Here is a 17375-nt window from a genome sequence, read left to right on the forward strand (position 1 = left end):
CACAAACAAAAATAAAAAGATGTATGTGTGTGTGTGTGTATATATATATATATTCATTGTAACCAAAGGGGTTAAAGTAGCGTTATAGTTTGGTGAATTTGTCAGAGGAGAATTGTTTTTAGATTTATTACTGTATTCTTGTTGATTCTTCAATAAGAAAGATTATCAACAATGCTCTATTTTTGTTTTGATGAGCCAGAATCAAATTTATAGAAAAACAAACTGGGCTCAGCAAAACTGGTCACAATTTTGCCAATTCCTGAATAATGAATAAACAGCAGCGGAAGAACTTCTGGGAGTTTGAAGTAAAGTGCTTCTGGGTGCTGGCAAGAGGTCTTCACTGCCAGCACATAAGTAAAATCAGTTAGACGGGGACATCAAAAGGCTCTGCACCTTCCTGGAGAGCACAGGAGAATATATTTGTTCAGACACTAAAAGTAAAATAAAAGTCTATCGGAGTACGTTATTGGAACACTGCTAAACCCTCATTGAGTACGGTGTTCGATCTATATACAACTGTTCAGAAAAAGGCAAAATAGTGAATGCCAATCCTAAAACAAATGCCCTACTATGGACAGCTTTTATCTCTATCAAACCCCTGACACACACTGAACCTAGACTAGGAACTGAAGTTGATTTCAGTAGAGAACTGGGTACAGGAAACAGTGTTTACTCTATGGAGAGTTCATTCTATTCCACACTGTTTGCAAACAGTGAAACTCATGAGAAATACACCACAGGGTATTCAAATAATGTATTAAGAACAGTGTACATTCCTCACAACGTTTGCCACAAAAGACACTATTTACTAAGAATAACCGAGATCTGAAAGTGCTAACGATCATATTCCCTGCACCCTTCATACCGTGTTGAAAACGTTACAGGTAGCCCATCTTCTGAAGCATAAAAAGCACACATTCTTAGGATAGTACCTGGTGCACACACACACCTCTATGCAGTTTAGAAATTGCCATGCTGACAATTCTGTCTAATAACTCAAGGCTGCTTACAAAAGTTAGTATCTGCTACACAGAATTTATGTCATGTTGGAACCTTTTTCTGAAGGACCACAAAGTTGTGTGGAGCATAATGAATACAAGTTAACTGTCACTTGCACGCTAAGTTACTCTTGAATGCAAACATTTATAAGGCTTTCAATACTTCTACACCGCTACGGTGCATTAGGAGCAAATGCATTTTGTAAAAAATCACACCCATAAAGTGGACCCAAGCTGTACAAAAGCAAGTAGAAAAAATAATATGGTAGTTACTCACCACTATGTAAACTGTAATACAAACTTGCACATGACGCCCCTCTCCCCAGACTGATTTTTGCCCTGGGGACCACATTCCTCAGCACAATTTTTATGAGGAGAGGGGGGCACATGGCCCCTCTCTGGGCCGATTTAAGCCCCATGGACCCCATCTCCCTGGTGCCAGGCATTATAGTGAATGGGGGGAGAGGGGCCTATGGCTCCCCTTCCTGGCCCAATTTCGGTCCTGGGAACTCCATCCCCATGAGTCCGGCTCAACAGAAGGTATGTGCCCTGGTGCCCATGCAGGGCACCCACAACACTGTCGTTGGGGGGAGGGATGTGGTGGCGGGGGAGGCAGCCCCAAGGCCCTAAGGCCCCAGCCAGCTTCCCACATCCAGTGGGAGCTGACACAGCTCCCGGACGCAGGGAGCAGCTTCTAAAGGTGCTCCCTGTGGGGGGAAGGAATATTTAGATCTGTTTTCCTGCCCGCATCACTGCAGATCTAAAGTCCGCTCCTAGCTGGGAACGGACTTGCTGTTTGCTCCCGCTTGCTAGGAGAGTTAAAAATGCTTCCACCATGCAAGAGCAAACACAGGTTTCCCTGTCCGCACTGGTGCATGTATGTATGTACCGGTGGTGGGGTCTCCAAGGCCATTAATGGCTCACAGAGGGGAGGTCGCACAGCCCCCCTCACTTAAAGGAATTGGCCCTAGGTATGGCTCCCTGGCCATTTTCAGGCTTGGGGAGGTTGCAACATGGACCCTGTCTCCATTTTCTGTTGCGTGGGTGGGCTCCAAAGGCCTTTAATGGCTAGGCAGGGGGGTGCATGCCCACCCTTCCCAATACAAAATGTTTTTGGCCCCGGGGTACGCTCCCTGGGGCTTATAATAAATAAATGCGCCCAGCCGTCAATGTTTTTTTGTTTTGTTTTTCTGATCCTGCGAGTCTTGACGGATAGTGGCATTTTTTGCATTTTTATGGGCCCCAGTGTGGCCTCTCTTGGTCCCAGTGGAGCCTAGGTGGTCAGGGTTTTTTTATTTTCGTTTTTTACACAACTTCAGGGCAGGGGACCAAGTCCCCAAGTCCTGTAATGGCTGCCAGCAACATTTTCCTCATGTTGCTGGCAGCCAATCACAGCACTTAGTCTTGCAGAAGTAGGACTCTCATAGAAGAGAGATGAACAAAGAAATAAAGCTCTCTGGGCCAATCAGAACACTCTGTATTTAAACTGGATCTACCAGAAGAGTCTCAGAGACTCTTGTGAGCCAAACTGCCAAAATATACAATTATTTTTTACCCTTAATATCTGGAAAACTACTGAACGGATTTACCGCAAATCACAAAAAGCATAATCTGCTGTTTCATGGCGAATTTGGTGTAATTCCGTTCAGCAGTTTTTGCTGCAGCTCTTCCTAAAAAAAGTCTATGGAAAAAGCATGGGGATTTTGTGTTTTGGGCCCCTCTTTTTTCTCACCCCCTCTTGACGGGTCAACCAAGACTTTCCAGCAAGGAGCTGAGGTGGACAACTTTTTTTTCTGGAAAGTTTTGTGAAGATTCGTCAAACGGAGGCAGAGTTATTAGCAAACAAGAAAACACTCTTTCTCTGGAAAAGCAGACCTACCTATAACTACCTAGTTGCAACTGCCACTAGGTAATATACATATATACATATATTCACTTAAAAACACAAAGGTTACAGGGATGTTATAGTTAGGTTCACATTTCACTCGCACAAAACCATAGAAATTTAGCAGTTATAGTTATCTAAAGTAACTATAACTCGTGCTCCAGCCATGCACAGTTTTATCCTCAATATTTTTACTGCAAATGTCACATTAATATTATCAAGGATGGTATCAAAGAGGACATGAGGGATGTAATATATGGGGTAGTTAGCAGTGCATGGCGAGGATTATAGTTACCTTAGGGCACTATATATATATATATATATATATATATATATATATATATATATACTGGCGGTTGGCAGTAGGTAGTTACAACTAGCACCATCTTTCCATAGAAAAGCATTTTTTGACTTGACTATCTTTGGCACAATTTGACGAATCTTCACAAACGTTTCCAATACAAGTGCCCCGGTTATTGTAGTTGCGCACTAAAAGCTTCAGGGTGATCCATCAAGCGGGGGCCGAGAAAAAGGTCCAAAAAGCATGTGTTTCCCATGTTAATTCCCATAGAAGCTTTGAACACGACTACAGCCCGAACCACTAGATGGAATTACACCAAATTTGGCAGAAAGCTAGCTGTCGGTACGCAGATTGTGCTTTTGGTTATTTGGTGTAAATCCGTTCAGTAGGTTTTGAGATATTAAAGGAAATCCAAATTTGTATAGACAACTTTGAGAATGACAAGCTTGTGCAGGGAAATGCACAACTTCAAGTAGAAAGTGTTGGCCGCCATCTTGGGACTCTGCTTCAGTGGAGTACCAACATAAAAGCGCTAAAACAAAGGAAAAGGGGACATAGTAGGGACACCCTGATCCCCTAGGTCTGGTGTTGGGTGCTTGAGGGGCCGCACCAGAGAAAAATATATATTTGTGATATTTTTGCTGCAAATTTGCGGCAAAAAAAAAAAAGAAAGCGCGGGCTACAGCGCATGTTTTTTTAAAGCCCCCGGGTGGGCCAGGTCCTGGAGGCATGCAACTGAAAATAAGCAGAGGTCGCACGGGACCCCTTCCTCCCTGGGGCTTTAATGAAAAGTAATGCTGGGGGACCGCGCATTCCTCTGCAGTCCCGGGGACCGCCACCTCCCCGGGACTGAAATGAAATGTGATGTGAGGGGGCCACCCCCCACACTGCCCTGGTGACCGCCACCTCCCCAGGGGTCTTTATGAAATTAAATTAAATGCGAGGGCTGCACGGATGCAGCCACGGGGACCGCGACCTCCCCAGGGCTCAAAATAAAAGTGATGCATGGGGCCCGCACAGCAACCATGCAGCCTTGGGGACCACTAAGTCCCCGGGGTAAACACAGAATTATGTACGGGGGGTTGTGCGGGCCCCCCGCAGCCACGAGGACTGCAACCTCCCCGGGGTTACAACAAAAGAATGAAAAGGGGTCCATTGTGGACCCCCGAGTCCTGGGGACCACCACCTCCCTGGGGCAAACAGAATGGTTGAGGGGCCCTTCAAGGAGCCACAGATGGGAGTGGGCACTGCCACCCTGCAGGGCCAGCTCCTGCTATTTCCTTGGGTGGGCACCCAGGTCACATGGCCCGGCCCCAGGGATGGGGCCCTGAGGAGAGGGGGGCCATGTGGCCCCAATCCCCCTAAAAAATAATAAACAACTAAACCCCAGGGCTGAGACTGGCCTGGGGAGTGGGAGCCACATGGACCTCCACCCCCAAACAAATTACATTTTTAGGCTGGGCCCCAGGGGATGGTGTCCCCAGTGCTATGATCGGCCTGGAGAGGGGGCTGTGCAGCCCCCCTACCAGGCCCGAGGTGATGGGGTCTCCAGTGCTGAAATGAGCCTGGAGAGGAGGGCCGTGCACTCCCCTCCCTCCCCCCCAAAAAAAAGAAATATTTAGGCTGTGCCCTCCCCCAAAACTTTTTTGTAGAAGGCCAGGTCCCGCTGGATGTGGTCCCCAGGGCCGAAACCAGCTAGGCGAGGGGGGCATGCGGATCTGCGGCCAACCCCAACTGCGCACCGTGGAATGGCGTGTGCAGCGCGGGTTGGGTGGTTATAGGGAAAACTCCTCTTCCCACACCCAAAGCTGTGCACAGTGTGGGGCGGGAGGTTGTAGGGGTAGGCCAACCCCACTACCAAGGGGTGGGTGGTTATAGGTGGCCAAAGGCAGTGCGCAGTGGTGGTTGGATTAAAGTACAGTAATGAAAATTACTTTACGTTAAAAAAAACATAGAAATTCACTGAAGAAACAAAAGTCACAGGGACGTTATATAGAAAAGAAATACAATTTAAAAAAAACAAAGGTTAGAGAGATGTTATAGTTAGGCTTACATTTTAAATGTACAAAACCATAGCAATTCACCAGTTATAGTTAAGTTATCCCAAGTAACTATAATCTGTTCTCTAAGGTAACTAACTTGCACCCTTGCCATGCACTGTTATTTACCCCACAAATTACGGCACTCATGACATCTTTGATAACATCATTAATAATATTAATCTAATATTTGCAGTACAAATTGTAATAGTTATAGTTATGAAGAGGTTCCTACCCAAGATCCAGCAAAGCCCCTGCTCCAGACCTATTCTGAAAAAAGAGGAAGAGGCTCATAGAAGCAACATGATATTGGGAAGAGCAAAGCAACAGGACCCTAAATCACAGAGGAGAGGTCAGGGAAGAGAACGAGGATCAGGCAGCCAACCCCAACAGAAGAGGTTGGAGCAACGAGAAGATAAGAACAAGAGTCATTGTGCATAAACCGAGGCACAAGGAAAATGGATGTGTGTCGCAACACACATGAACCTGCATCCTGGGTAAAGGCAGGGCCATCAGAAAGAAAAGAGAAGAGCTCCCTTGACTGCTGTAGCAATAACGCTAAGAGGGATGACATGAACCGTATGCTGCTCCTCCCTGATGAGCATCCTAGGACAGATGTTTGTTATAAACATACACATATATGCCATCTTTGGTATCCTTTGAATTTTTCTGTGTTATCCTGAGCCTGTTGCAGAGGAGTCCAACCACACACACCATTATAATTGGTGTAAGTAACACATCACTTATAATGTTTATACAGTAAAACTTTAAGTCATGGACTAGGGTTGGTAAGCCATATGTGCAACATTAACCTTCTGTGTATTTTTCATACAATGTTTTCTTTCCAATGATGTGTCCACGGTACGTCTACCCTCAAAGGTACTGAACGTGAAGTTTTATCCATCAGTTTCCTTTCCCCCATATTTTTGTGGTCAACACTTTAATAACTTTATACACATTTTTTGTTTTTTTATTGAATCACTATGATGCTTAGGCAGGATGTGTAACCTTAATATTACTTATTACCGCTTGTTTTTACATTTATTTTACTGTTATCTTTTACAGAATTCATTTTTCTTCAACATCGGAGTCGCAAAGGGAAAGAGGCCAGTGTGGACTCCTGTACAGCCACAATACTGTTCAGTGTTTCATCGTCCATACTATAGAAACATACAGCACAGATGAAGGGTATTTTCAAACCTTTAGAGGAATCTTTTCAAAGTAATCTCTTACCGTAGCAATCGGAGTTCAGCCAGAAGGGTTGGGTTCTGCTGAGCCTTCTCTGGAGTTGGCTGGGAGGCCTGCTCATGTTCTAGTCGAAGACGCTGAATTTCTTGTAATATTTCTCTGTGATATAAACACATATAAAGGTTGCAATGTGTCTAGTAAATGTTTGCCAACCTTAAAATATAAGACGCTTAGATATTTTAAACTTTATTAATCATGGTAAAAAGAATGTGATCAAGTGTATGGTAATGATGACTTACTGTTTCTTAAATTCCAGTTACAGAAAACGAATAGAGTGGACAGTGGTCCATTGCGATTAGATCTCTTAGCCAGGAGAGTCCGGATGTCAGGAGGGTTAAGTAATGTCCTACAGGATACTACAACATTGGCCATTTGTTGGTTTAATCATACTTTAGTTTGGTTGTTACAGCAATAGTCCATATTCTGTACCTCATCCAAACCCATACAGTGTGGGCTGTGAATGATTTTACTAGCAAAGCAACTGTACTAAATTCTCTACTAATGGGGATTCATGAGTTGGGATGGTGGTGCCTTCTTGGAAGGCTAGTACTTCTGTTATGATAGAATATTACCAACGATTTGCCATTCATCTTTCCAAAAGGTAGAAATTAAGCGGAAATCAAACATCACGTATTGTGAGAAGCCAAGTGTGTCTTACAATGCAATCACCATCAAATTTACCTAAATAGATAGGACTTCTTGTAGTATTAACAGGGAAAAATGCTGTCAAGGTAATTTAGCTTTAGCCATTATGAAAAGACGTCCTTGCTCCCCCTTTTCAAGACTTTATCATTGCATGGACAGTGTTCTAAACAAAAGCACCTGTTGAGGGTGTTGGTGTCCTCAGCAGGTCAGAGACTATATGGGTTTCTGAACAGGCTGGGACCAATATTAAAAACAAGAATTCACCGTTAATGATGGGTCCAACCGAGAGGCGCAAGGAAACCGGAGACATTGGGACATTAAAAGAGCATCATTTAGTAACTGAATGTGTCTACTGAGGAGTGACTGCGACCAGACCCACTGGAGGATAAGCTGCCCAGAGCGGTTCCATGGAGTCTATTCCGAAGTGAGAGGATCATCACCAATAGCACCAGGATCATTCTCATATGAGAACTCAAAGACTTTAGGTAAGATGAGTGATAATCTTTTGCAAATTATATATGGCTCCTAATTATCACTAATGTTTTATTAGGATGCTCTATAGTTTGCAGGCTTGTACAGAGAACTTTCCACTTATGTGTCATCTTCTGAAAAACAGATGATTACGAGCTGTGCCATTCTTGATAGAAGGTTCCTCCTGGTATACAACCTATATTTCAATTATTAAAAAGTTGGTCCATTACTATGGATTGCCCGGTGGGCGATACCAACCACTTTGAAAAAGATTTTTCTTGAGGCAGGTCACCAATGCTAGGCCTTAACGGCAACACTGATATGGGTGTGCCAACTAAGACTAAGAAATGTCTGGCAGCGACAGTCTGTATTTCCTGAACGTTGTTGATTAAATGCGTCTGAAGTCCTATGCAGTACTGATGCCTGCACTCCAGTGGGTTAGCCCAAGTAAGTAGTATATTGTTGATAGAAAGTTTTGTCACATTGTTGACCTGACTTTGGAGTGAGTCTTGTGCTTATAATCACACCCAGATTCTTAATTTGGTCTAATGTGAGAGATGTAATCGCCTAGGGCCAGGCTGTAGTAATCAGGGGAGATCTAATTGCCTAAGGCCAGGCCATGGCAGGGGTCATAGTTTTTCCATAGTCCAAAGGCGAAGATCTCCTTTTTTGACAGCTTTCATTTCAAGTGATTTGTATAATCCTAGTGTATACCGCCTGCAAGCATTTGGAGAGTAAAAATATCCCCAAGTGTATGCTATTCCAGTTTTAGGACAATTTGGGTGTCCTCTGCATAAGAAAATTAGTCACTTACCTGTAACTTAAGTTCTCCAGTATTGTTATCTTTCATAGATTGACATGCTTGAACCGTTCCCAGTAATCGAAGTGGGAGTCCCACTGTACCATAAAATAGCAGTGTGTGTTATTACAATAGGCCCTAATGGCAATGAACAGTCTCTTTAATAACATATCAATGTCCATTTAAAAAAGGACCAAATGACCAATCAGGCGACAGCACCCTCTAAAACACTCCCAAGAGAGGCTCAATCCCACAGATTTTCAAGCACAGGTGTAATGATTTTATATGAGGTATAAGGGGAGGCTGTCAGGCGAGGAGGGTGGGTCGCATGTGAATCTATGAAAGATAGATATACTGGAGAACTGAAGTTACAGGTAAGTAACTCATTTTCTTCTCCAGTATTGGATCTTCATAGATTAACATGCTTGAATCAGAATAGCAAGCAGTTATTATAAGTATGCTTTGAAGCAATATAAATATCCTTTGAGGATGGTGGGTAAGAAATCAATACAATATCATTACATTGTCTTACCTTAACGTTCTAGAGATGGAATAGCAGGCATACTTATAAAAAGAGTATGACATGGAAGTACACTTAAATAGCAATATACAAACCCCTCATAAACAGAGGCTCACTTTATTGGAACAGATGCCTTAACACCGCCTATCCTAAAGCTGCATAGCCATGGTGCGCTGATTCTAGGCAGTAGTGATGCGTGAATGTGTGGGTACTCTTCCACTTTGCAGCACGGCAAATCTTTTCCAATGGCACACCTGCAACAAGAGCAGTTGAGGTGGTTACTGCCCTTGTTGAGTGTGCTCTGGCTTTAGCTGTAAGTGGTTTACCCGCCTTTGAATGGCAAAACCGGATGGTAGAGGGAATCCGTCTTGCAATCGCAGCCTTAGTGACAGCAGACGCTTGATGCATTTGACTATATGATACGAAAAGTTTATCGGTTTTGCGTATCTGCTGAGTCCGATGCAAATAGAATTTAAGGCACCTTTTTACATCCAGAGTATGAAGTGATTGCTCAGTGGGGGTAGATGGATTCGGGAAAAAGGTGCGTAGCGTGATGGGTTCATTAAGATGAAATTGAATTGCCACCTTGGGAATGGATCTAGGATTCATCCTTAGATGTACATAGTTGTCGGTAAAATGAAGGAATGGTTTCTGCGTAGTGAAAGCCTGTATTTTGATGACTCTCCTAGATGAGGTGAGAGGTAGTAGCAACGCTACCTTCCAAGTCAGGAAGTTTAGGTCTGCTTTGTGAATATGTTCAAATGGCGGTTTCAGTAGCTGGGAGAGAACTATGTTGAGACACCATTCCAGAGGAGGAGCTCTGACCAGAAGGAAAGCCCTGAATAATCCCTTCATGAATTGTTGAATTATCCTTGCAGGGCACAGGGAAGGAGAGCGAGATGAACGCCTGTATTTTGATATTGCTGCAAGATGAACCTTGACAGACGCACCCACCAATCGAGATCTAGCGAACAATAGGGGATATGGCGAATCTGTTCAGGTGATGCTTTCAAGGGGTGCAGGTTAGAATGTTGACACCAAACACAGAATCTTTTCCATTTTAACCTGTATGTTTTGTTGGTGGATTCAGCTCTTGCTTTAGACAGGATATCTCTACAGTCCTGAGGAATGTCTAGGTCTTTAAATTCATTGAACTCAGGAGCCATGCACACAAGTGCAGAGATGTTGAATCCGGATGGTTAGTAATGTTGATAGTGGTGGGAGGCGAATAGGATTGCATTCCAATAAGAGGAGTTATGTAAACTAGTGATGCATGGGCCACCTGGAGGCAATTGGGATCAGGTGACAGTACTCTCTCCTCATTTTCCTGAGAACCTTCGGTACGATAGGGAAGGGGGAAAAAGCATAAGCATAAATCCCGACCATCTTATCAAAAGGACATTGCCCCATGACCCTGGGAGCGGGTATCCACTGGTGTAGAACTAGCATTTGGTGTTCTTGTCTGTCGCAAAAAGACCCAATGTCGGTGTGCCCCAGTGTGAGAATATCCTGCTTAGCTGTGTTTGATCCAGCTCCCACTCCTGACAACTGTCCGTCGTCCTGCTGAGTGTGTCTGCTAAAGTATTGCTGACATGTTCGGCTCTCAGCGATATTTTTTGAATAGTAAGCCAATTTCATAGATCCTGAGCCACTTGGGACAGTGTTAATGATCGTGTGCCCCCTTGTTTGTTTATGTAATGACTGCTGGTCGTGTTGTTCATACGAACCACCACTGAGGAGCCGGCTATCCTTGGAAGAAAAGCCTGTAGAGTGAAAAAGATGGCCTTCAACTCCAGACTGTTGATATGCAAGGTTTTCTGCTGTGTCTACCACTTTCCCTGAATTTGTAGGTCCTGCAGATGGCCACCCCAGCCCTGCAGAGAAGCGTCTGTGGTTATCACAAACTCAGGGACATGAGGAAGAAATGTTAGGACCTGTGATAAATGAGAAGCCTGGGACCACCACACTAGGGCCTTCTTCATGTTTGGAGTGATGGTCCCAAGGTCGAATGATCCCTCCGTCTGGATCCATTGTTTTTGCAATTCTTCTTGAAGTGGTCTCAGCTTTAGTCGTGCAAGAGGTACTACACTGATTGCAGAATACATCATGCCCAGCAAGGACTTGTACAAACTAACTGAAGCGGACCTTCTTTTTGACAGCTTGCCTGGCAGATCCCTTAGCTTGTGTTGCCTGACTTGGGATAAATAAGCCTTGTTGTGTATTGTATCCAGAAAAGATCCTAGGAACATTATGATTTGGTTTGGAATACTAACTAATTTCTGGAAACTGACCATAAGACCCAGTTTGTGAAATAAGCTGAGATAGGCTTGTGTGATTTTGGATGCTTGGTGCACCGTTGGGGCCTTGAGTAGCCAGTCGTCCAAGTAGGGAAACACTTGGTGACCTTGGTTCCTGAAAGCAGCTGCTACTGGTGCCAGGCACTTTGTAAATATGCGAGGTGCTGATTTGACTCCGAATGGGAGGACATTGAATAGGGAATGTGTACCGGCTATGGTGAAGCAAAGATATTTTCTGTTTTGGGAATGTGGAAGTATGCATCCTGCAAATTGAGAGTCATCAAGAAATCTCCGCTGTTGAGGAGGGGTAGGATATCCGAGAGGGTGACCATCCGAAATGTTTGCTTGCATAAGAATTTTTTCAGTTCTCTTAAGTCCATGATGGGCCTCCATTCCCTTGTTTTCTTTCTTGCAAGGAAGAATCGAGAGTAGAAGAAAATGCCTCTTTGTGAAAACAGAACTCTTGCGATAGCTTCCTTTGCAAGCATGGTGAAGGCTTCCTTTTTCTGTAAGTTAAGATGAAGGGGGTGCGCTCCCTTTGGAGGGTGGTTTGGTGTTGTTTGTACACATTTTAGAGTGTGGCCATAATCTACCAGGCCTAACACCCATTTGTCCGATGTTAATCTGTTTCCATTGGGGTAGATGGCTGGAAATCTTTGCACCCACAGGATGAAGAGCGGTGTCTGTAGCCGGTGCCCAGTGTAGGTCACTGTTCACGAACTGCATAATCGATGTGTTTTCCAAACAGAGTTTCCCCATCATAACCAAATCCAAGACCTTAGACTGGACCTCCGATCGGAAAGATGCTGATTACAGCCATCCTTAGTGCCAGAGGACTGCTGCTACAGCAAGTTGACGAAAACCGGTTGAGGGGATGTCTAGTGCGCAATTTATCATCTCAGAGGAGGTGCGCTCTCCCTCCTGTAGCATCTTTGTGGCTTCAACTTTCTTGATTTCAGGGATAAGGTCTATGAGGTTGGAGATGTCCGACCACATCTGCCTATCATAGCGGCCTAGGATGGCCAGAAAGTTTGCTGCTCGAACTACAATGGCTGACATGAGGGAAAACCTCTTGTCTACATTGTCCAGACATCTACCCTCCCTATCTGGTGGTGTAGAGATGGGAGCAGAAGGGTTCTTGGAGTGACTTATCGCAGCCTGCAATATAACTGAGTCAAGTTTGGGATGACCAGTCAGGCACGCAGGGGAATCTTCCAGGGCTTTCTACTTTTTGTCTACTTGGGGTGGCACTGCCGCTGGGTTCTTCATAATCTTTATCCCCTACTCCGTTCGTAGTGCCGCTTTGGCGGAGAAGCATAACATTGATGATAATGTTCCTCATCTTCATCATCAATATCATCATCTTCCTGACATTTACCAAAAGTTCAGATGGACTGTGCCCAGGCCCAAATGGCCCCTCATCTTCTGACTTCTCTATATCTAACAGATGTGATGGAGGAAAAGGTAATACCTTACTAGGAGAGCTGGAGTTATGGTCCTTGTGGCCACTTTTAAAATCAGCATTGATGGTCCCGTAGACAATGTTGTAGGCGATGTCATCGTTGATTCTGTGTCTGGAAGAGAGGTTGTCGTCGGCGGAAATGATGGTTTTGCAGACGACGGTGTCTTTCTTGGTGCTGCTGTCAACGGGATCGTCGACGGTGGGTGAATCCTCGTTGACGATATGGGAGCTTCGACGGCCGCAGTTGTCATTCCTGCTGACAATGGCCCCATGGATGATACAGTTACTACTGTCGTCATTGACGAGACTTCTGTCAAAGGTGGTGTCGTCAACAATGTTTTTGTAGCAGTTTTAGACACAGATGATTCTCCATATTTCTGAGATGGAGTAGTGGGTTGAGAGGAGGCCTTCTCTGTAGAGATATGGCACTTTTTCTCCTTTTTCGGGGGATCTTTATGGTGGGTTTTTAAGTCCTTCTAGCAGCCTCAGATGTTCCCTCAGAGGTCCTCGCCCTTTTCTCGACCTCTCTGAAGTGTCACTGTTCTCTTCAGAAGTGGTAGTCTTTTGGCTCTTAGACTTTTGTAGCCACATAAGTAGCCTCCCTCTCTATCTTTTAGAGTCTTTGTAGAGAAGGTTCTACATATCTTGCAGTCCTGTACCTGGAGACTGGGGTAGAGGCATTCCTTATGTGAGTCTTCCACATGAAGATGTTTTTCCCAAAGGACTTGCAGGATCTGAAGAGTCCTTTCCTGGAAGTTTCAGACATTTTCAGCAGAACTGTAGGCTGAAGTAAGGAAAAAAAACTGAGCAGAGTTTAGGGAGACTCCCTTCACACAACGTGTGGTAGAAAATCTGAGGGAAGCAGCTTCTCTTGGGAGTGTTCTAGAGGGTGCGGTTGCCTGAATGGTCATAGTTCAAGTTTGGTTCTTTATCAAAAAGGACAGGGATATGTTATTAAAGAGACTTTTCATTGCCATTAGGGCCTATGGTAATGATATATACTGCTATATTAGGGTACCATGGGACTCCCACTTCGACTACAGAGAATGATTCAAGCATTTGGACAGTTAGGCACTGAAGAGAAGAGGGGAGATCATGGAGCCTTGTGGGAACACCTGCTTTTTGTGAAATTGGTGCTGAGAGGAATGGAGAGACAGATACGATTTGTATTATGTCTGTGATGTACGACTTAATCCACTTTAGGGCCATGCCCTGATTCCTATCTCATTTCGCCTTTGGATTAACAGTTAGTGATCGAGAAAGTGCAAATCTGCGGAAACATCAAGTATGCACAGTGTGTCAGCCAAGATTACAATTATTACTGATTCAGCAGCTCTTGCAGGCTGAAAAACTTACTGTTTTTTCAGAGAGCAGGTAGTTTTGGCCAAGACAATCTGAGATTTGAATTAATACTGCTATTTTAGTCTGGCCAGAAATGGCTTGTTTGATAGGAGTGTAATTTGTCACTTCTTCAGGAATGAGTACTTTCTTTTGCAAGAATAGGTTCATGTAGGAAGTTTTAATTTACTGGGGAATTCTCTAGTTAAGTGTTATTCGGTGAGGATGGCTCTGCCCCGGATGGCCATACTAGAAGCTTAGAAAAATTTATTGAATATATTTAGGAGGGCAAGGGGGTTCAAACTATGCCAATAGTTTTAATGAGTTCATTGGTTTCCTTAATGGAGAAAGTGGTGAAACAACAGATTGGATTGCGTGTAAATGTGGACTGAATCCAGCCTGACTGACATAGAGGCATGGTTATGGGCAGCTTTTGTTAAAAGTTGGGTCTCAAGGTCTTTGGGTTTTTACTCCAAGAATTCTTGAGTGGTTTGCACAGTCTGAGATGCAGTCCAGGTTTCAAAATCATGAGATCCTTTTGAAGAGGTGTTTGGTTAAATAAGTGGCATTCATAATGAACTGAGGCTAGTAAGATTGTTTGGCTTATTCATGATTGGTTTAAAAATGTATTATTGTTGCAGACTGTTCTTTTTCTAGTTATGCATGGTTACCTTTTCTTTTTCAAGTCTTCTGATGTTCCTGTTTTGTAGTTTTATGTAAGAATTGAGCCAGTAGACCTTCTGGGGTGATTGCCAGTGCCCCAGTAAACCAATGGTAGATTTGGTTGTCAGGCATCAGTGGGTTCAGTGGCTTTGTTACCAAGAATTGTATTCTCAAGGGGTCTATGTTGAAACTCTGCCATGGTCTGTTAAGGGACAGATCACTAGATGCTGTTGGAGTGGGAGGCACAGTTGAGAGGGTTAACCTTAAGGTAATGATGTGGTTATCACTCCAGTAAATGTGAAGTATATGTTTAATGTAGCTTAGATCAAGGGAGGCAAATATGGCATCAAGGAATTTATCAGCGTCATGAGCTGTCCCAATTACAAGCTGTTGCTAATTGAGCACTTCACAGTAGAGAGAAGAACTGAGGTCTGGTAGAGATTATCCAACTAATTACTGAGATCTCTCAGCATACATGGTTACAGTGGTGAACTGTGATATCTGACAGAGGGCATCACTGAAGGGTGGAAGTAGTTGGTATTTGAGAAGGAATGAGGCAGCGAAATATGGTTTACAGCAAACAAGTAAGGTAGTCACTAGAGAGTTAGTAAACACCAAAGCTAGTTAGCCTCTGCACCTCTTTGTTTCCGGTTACTGTACAGCATTAGGAAGCTACTGGTGATGAGTCCATGTAGTAAAGCTTGAGCCATCCATGTTACCATGATAAAGCGATAAAGAGAAGGACCAGCTGGAATTGCATGATAGGATGTATATATGAATTAGGTTCTCCCTTAAGGATCTGGCCTTGAACCTCAACCTCAGAAAGGACAAAATCAGTCAATAACTCACCGTCCTACTCAACACCTGTAACCACAGCCTCGTTCCCAGTGGACTGGAAGCATACCGAAATCAAACTCTTACTCAGGAAACTGTCAGCTGACCCCAGCAAACTCAAGAACCAGAGACCAATCTCCTTGCTCCCATTCCCAGACAAAGTTCCGGAAAAGGCCATCAATAACCAACTCACCACCCACCTCGAGCTACACCACCTATTGGACTCTTCCCAGTCCTGATTCTGCAGTAACCACAGCACCGAGACTGCCCTCATCGCAGCTACAAATGACATCTGAGCCCTCCTTGATCTAGGAGAAAAGGCAGCCCCGATCCTCCTCGAACTTTCAGCAGCATTCGACACGGTATCCCACACATGCTGATCACCAGACTACACAGCGCGGTATCCAAGGGAACACCTTTAAATGGATCGCCTCCTTCCTCACTGGTAGAACACAAAACATCTGCCTACCCCCATTCACCTCCAAATCCACAGTAATCATCTGTGGTCCCTCAGAGCTCATCCCTCAGCCCCACCGTCTTTAACATATACATGACACCCTTGGCCAACATTGTCAGATCACACTGGCTCAACATCTTCTCATATGGAGATGACACTCAACTTTCCAGGGATCCTACCACTACCAGAACAAGATTCCACAGCTGCATCCTGAGCGTTGCCAACTGGTTGAGACAGGACTTCTTAAAGCTCAACACCAATAAAACAGAAGTTCTGATCTTCAGAAAAAACTCCACCCCCTGGAATGAATCCTGGTGGCCTTCAGAACAAGGAACATGCAACAAGCGGACCATAAAAGCCCACGTCAAGGCAGTCTACTCAACCTGCTTCTTCGCCCTGCACATACTATCGTAGATCCTCAAGTGGCTACCCACCCACATTAGACGCACCGTCACTCAGGTGCTCTTCACTAGCAGACCTGGCAATGGCAACACCCTCTTATATGGAATCTCTATACACCTCCTCCATAGACTATAGGCCATCCAGAATGCTGCAGCCAGACTCATCCTCAACCTCCCCCCACCTCAAGGAACTCCACCGGCTCTCAGTGAATAAGAGAAGTTAATTCAAGCTACTGACCTATGCGTCCAAGGCCCTCCACAACCCAGGACCAGCCGACATCAACCACTGCTTGAACTTCCACAAACTGACCAAACAACTCTATTCTGCCTCCCCAGCAGGACACTCCTTCCCCTACCTCGCAGAAAAGATGTGGGACAGCCTCCCCCTTCAGCTCTGTTCCTCCCCATCCCCACCCCATTGGAATTCAGAAAAGCACTCAAAACCTGCCTCTTAAACTGAGCCTACCACACCCTGCAAGCGACTGGATACCCTCAGGGGTGATTAGCAGCTCTTTACAAATAGAGTGACTGATTGATCAATTCTAGATGCATTAAATGTGTTTTTGTGGGAAGCACCAGAAATCAAGTGAACCCCAATGGCTTTGGTCGTATTGGTGACTCCTTTTGTTTCTAGTGCTGCATGGGGTTGTGTCTTGGAGTCCATTGGTTGGGGGTAATCAGCAGCCAGGAGTTGACACTTGTTGTTGGAGAGTAATTCGCCATAGTGAACAAAGTGATAAATAAATGGTCAGATGGTAGCTCCACTAGTTGCTTTGAGAGTTGCTCTGGCTCGAATGGATTCAAGAATGGAGCCCAGGAGGACCTTTCATCAGGAGTAGACTGACCACTCTAGCAATACTTGGTAGGCTGTACACTCTGGGGCTACTTTAAGAGCAGGACAGCCTGCCATGACCCAAGCATGCTCAATGGCCACATTATAGTCATAGCTTTCTACCGTGAGAGGCTGGTATGAACATTTTTGCCAGGCCTCACTTTGATTTTAAGTCACTTGCTGCC

The 17375-nt window shown here is 44.6% G+C and overlaps 1 protein-coding gene across 5 annotated transcripts in view; it reads right to left on the reverse strand.

Moving 5' to 3' along the window:
* The window catches only part of DTNB (dystrobrevin beta), a 672321-nt gene that overhangs the window by 169180 nt on the left and 485766 nt on the right, over positions 1 to 17375 (reverse strand). For all 5 annotated transcript variants that reach the window (XM_069233646.1, XM_069233645.1, XM_069233644.1 and 2 more), the window contains one exon: positions 6457 to 6570. In XM_069233646.1, the coding sequence (XP_069089747.1) occupies positions 6457 to 6570 (114 nt within the window). The remainder of the gene's footprint in view (positions 1 to 6456; positions 6571 to 17375) is intronic.

This window comes from Pleurodeles waltl, chromosome 5 (genome assembly GCF_031143425.1).
Source record: "Pleurodeles waltl isolate 20211129_DDA chromosome 5, aPleWal1.hap1.20221129, whole genome shotgun sequence".
Lineage (NCBI taxonomy): Eukaryota > Metazoa > Chordata > Amphibia > Caudata > Salamandridae > Pleurodeles > Pleurodeles waltl.